Source organism: Propithecus coquereli, unplaced genomic scaffold, assembly GCF_000956105.1.
Source record: "Propithecus coquereli isolate 6110/MARCELLA unplaced genomic scaffold, Pcoq_1.0 Scaffold90, whole genome shotgun sequence".
NCBI lineage: Eukaryota > Metazoa > Chordata > Mammalia > Primates > Indriidae > Propithecus > Propithecus coquereli.
The window spans coordinates 3,513,699-3,516,225 of record NW_012155285.1 but is presented as its reverse complement, the minus strand read 5'-3'; the positions used below and the strand labels follow the sequence as shown (position 1 = coordinate 3,516,225).

Genomic DNA, 2,527 nt, shown 5'->3' with positions numbered 1-2,527 from the left:
ACATGCTAAAAGTTTTATTCCACAGCATTGATCAAACTTAAAGGAACACTTCCCTATGGCTTCTCAACCTTTCTTTTATATCAACACAGGAAAAGATGAAAAATTACGATTCCCAGTCTCAAAAGTCTGCCATTGGAATAAGCGTCCTTGATGAACAGGACAGAAAACACGGCATCGGGCTTTCCCTCCAGCCCTTACCTTGCCTCCTGCGGGTGCTGTCAACCTCATACAAAGGCTGCCATCCCCCCAGCACTGCCTGGCGTTCTGTCTGCTTATCTAGAAAGAAGGGAGAGGGCATTCGCGACAGGACAAGCATGACCACAGACATGGCCTATGTTTCAGCAGAGACCTTTTCTAGGGCTTTCCGGACAAGCACGAAAAATAGGCAATGTGACACATATGACTTTTGAATTTACCTTCTCCTCTTGGGTGAACACTGCTCTCGCGCCCTACCTTCCTGTTCGCCAAAGATGGCTCCTAAATCTATCACTGTAAGCTTCTTTAGGCAGCAGCCTGGATCATTCTTCCGGGTCTTGCTTCCCAAGGCTTATCTGCTCTGAGTCCTAGTCCCTCCTGCCTGTGCTTTCTGCTTTCCAAAAGTGATAGATATTTGCATCTAGAGCAGTGTTTTGCAAACTTTTTTGATGGGGTCTAATATTAAATAGAAAGAAATATGTTATATAACATGAATATGTGTGTACATATATACATTTATTTTATGTATATATATGTGTGTATACATACATAGACACATATATATACATAAAATAACTGGACCGTTTTATGAAACAGAACTTAATTCTTGCCTGAGATGTGTCCTTGAATGTTTTCTACTTGTTTTTATGTTATTTCATTTGGATTAGTAAATTGTCACGTCCTCCTAAATTGATTTCATAATACCCTCATGAAGCACAGCCATACTGCAGAGGGAGTTTATGCTTTTGCCAGCCCTCTTTCAGTTTGTTTCCCCACTTCCAGGGAAGATTTTTAACATCTGAATTCCTGGGGACTATTAACGCCATGGTGTATAGTGCTGGGACTTTCAAATAGTATAACGGTCTTGGTGCCCATGGGTGTGATCTGCTCTCTTTGTGCCAGAGCCTGCTTCGAAATGGGAGGCTTGGTCCTCATACGGCACTCTCTGTCTCTCTCTGTCTCTGTGTCTCTGTCTCTGTCTCTCTCACACATGCATACATACACACACACACACACGTACATGCACTCCTTCTGTAACTCTGAAAAGCCTGCTTTCTCCCATGTGTAGTCCAGGCCTGAGGCTACAAATCCAGCTCAGGAAGGCCTGGTAACAGCTCTGTGCCTTGTGGAGAGGCCCTTTCTCACAGTCTTGGCCTCTTATTCCAGCTTCCTCCCACACTGGAAGTGTCTTCTGGGCTGCTTCCTTGAACTTGATAGAATTGGTAAACTCTAACTTACAGACAGGGTTTCAGACCAGTGGTCAGGAATCACAGGGCTGTGAGCTAATCACGAGTAGATAGACTATAAAGAAAGGAGGAGGGAAGAAGAGAGAGAAGGAGGAAGAAGAGAAGGAAAACGAAAACATTTAGGAGACCATTAGAAAATACAAGTGTTCCTATCTCACCCTGAACTTAGGAAATCTTAGACAAGTCCGGCATAGCCATGTGTATTTTGAAAGCTGCACACGCAATGTTCACATTCAGGCAGGTTTGAGAGCTGTTATTCTAGACTGTTTCTAGATAGGACAAAAAGATTTCTGCACCTAGCTTAGTTCTGTGATAGAAGCTCTTCTTTGGGTTTTGAAACCAATACTCAAACTAATCAGAATTCTTTCTTTGCTTCCTTGATGTGTACAGCTTCCTCTAGGATAGGATTGAAAGATTTAGCAAATAAAAATATAAGAAACCCAAACAAATCTGAATCTCAAATAAATAATAAATAATTTTTTAGTATAAGTGTACCCCATGCAATATTTGGGATATTATTTGTTGTCCAAAATTATTTGTTGTTTATCTGAAATTCAAATGTAACTGGACATCCTATGTCTGACAATCAGCCAAAGGTGGGAGAATGGTATCTCAAGGCATGTAAGACAAAACAAGTTCTGTAGCTGGACTGCCCAGGGTTCGGGTTCCAGATTTGGCAATTTATCAGTTGGATGCCCTTTGGCATTTTCTAAGGCTTTCTATACTTTAATTTACTCATCTATAAGATGGGAAAAAGTGGTGTCTGATTCACAGGTTTGTAGGAGAATCGGATGAGTTATTACAAATAAAGAACCCAAAGCATTGCCTACTATTTCAATCTTACCACCTGGTTTTATAGTTACTTGTTGGATTATGTCAGAATTTGACTTCAATTCTGAGTCAAGTTAACTCATCCAAAAAAGGTGCTCCTGGGTGCATGGCCACCGCTGTGTAAATGGAGGGATCCCAGCCTCAAGGAAATAAAAGTACATTTTTCCAGTAATTGAATTATCTGACTCAAAGGAAGGTCCTCAGCATTAAGGATGTCGGGAAATACTTGGTGTATGTGTACAGGGTAATGATAA

General features: G+C 41.2%; 1 protein-coding gene across 1 annotated transcript in view; it reads right to left on the bottom strand.

Annotated features, from left to right (window-relative positions):
* The window catches only part of ADGRF1 (adhesion G protein-coupled receptor F1), a 27,225-nt gene extending 26,897 nt beyond the window's left edge, over nt 1–328 (bottom strand). Inside the window, exon 1 of the mRNA XM_012664644.1 lies at nt 199–328. Coding sequence (XP_012520098.1) covers nt 199–328 — 130 coding nt within the window. The remainder of the gene's footprint in view (nt 1–198) is intronic.
* Between the last annotated feature and the right edge of the window lie 2,199 nt (nt 329–2,527).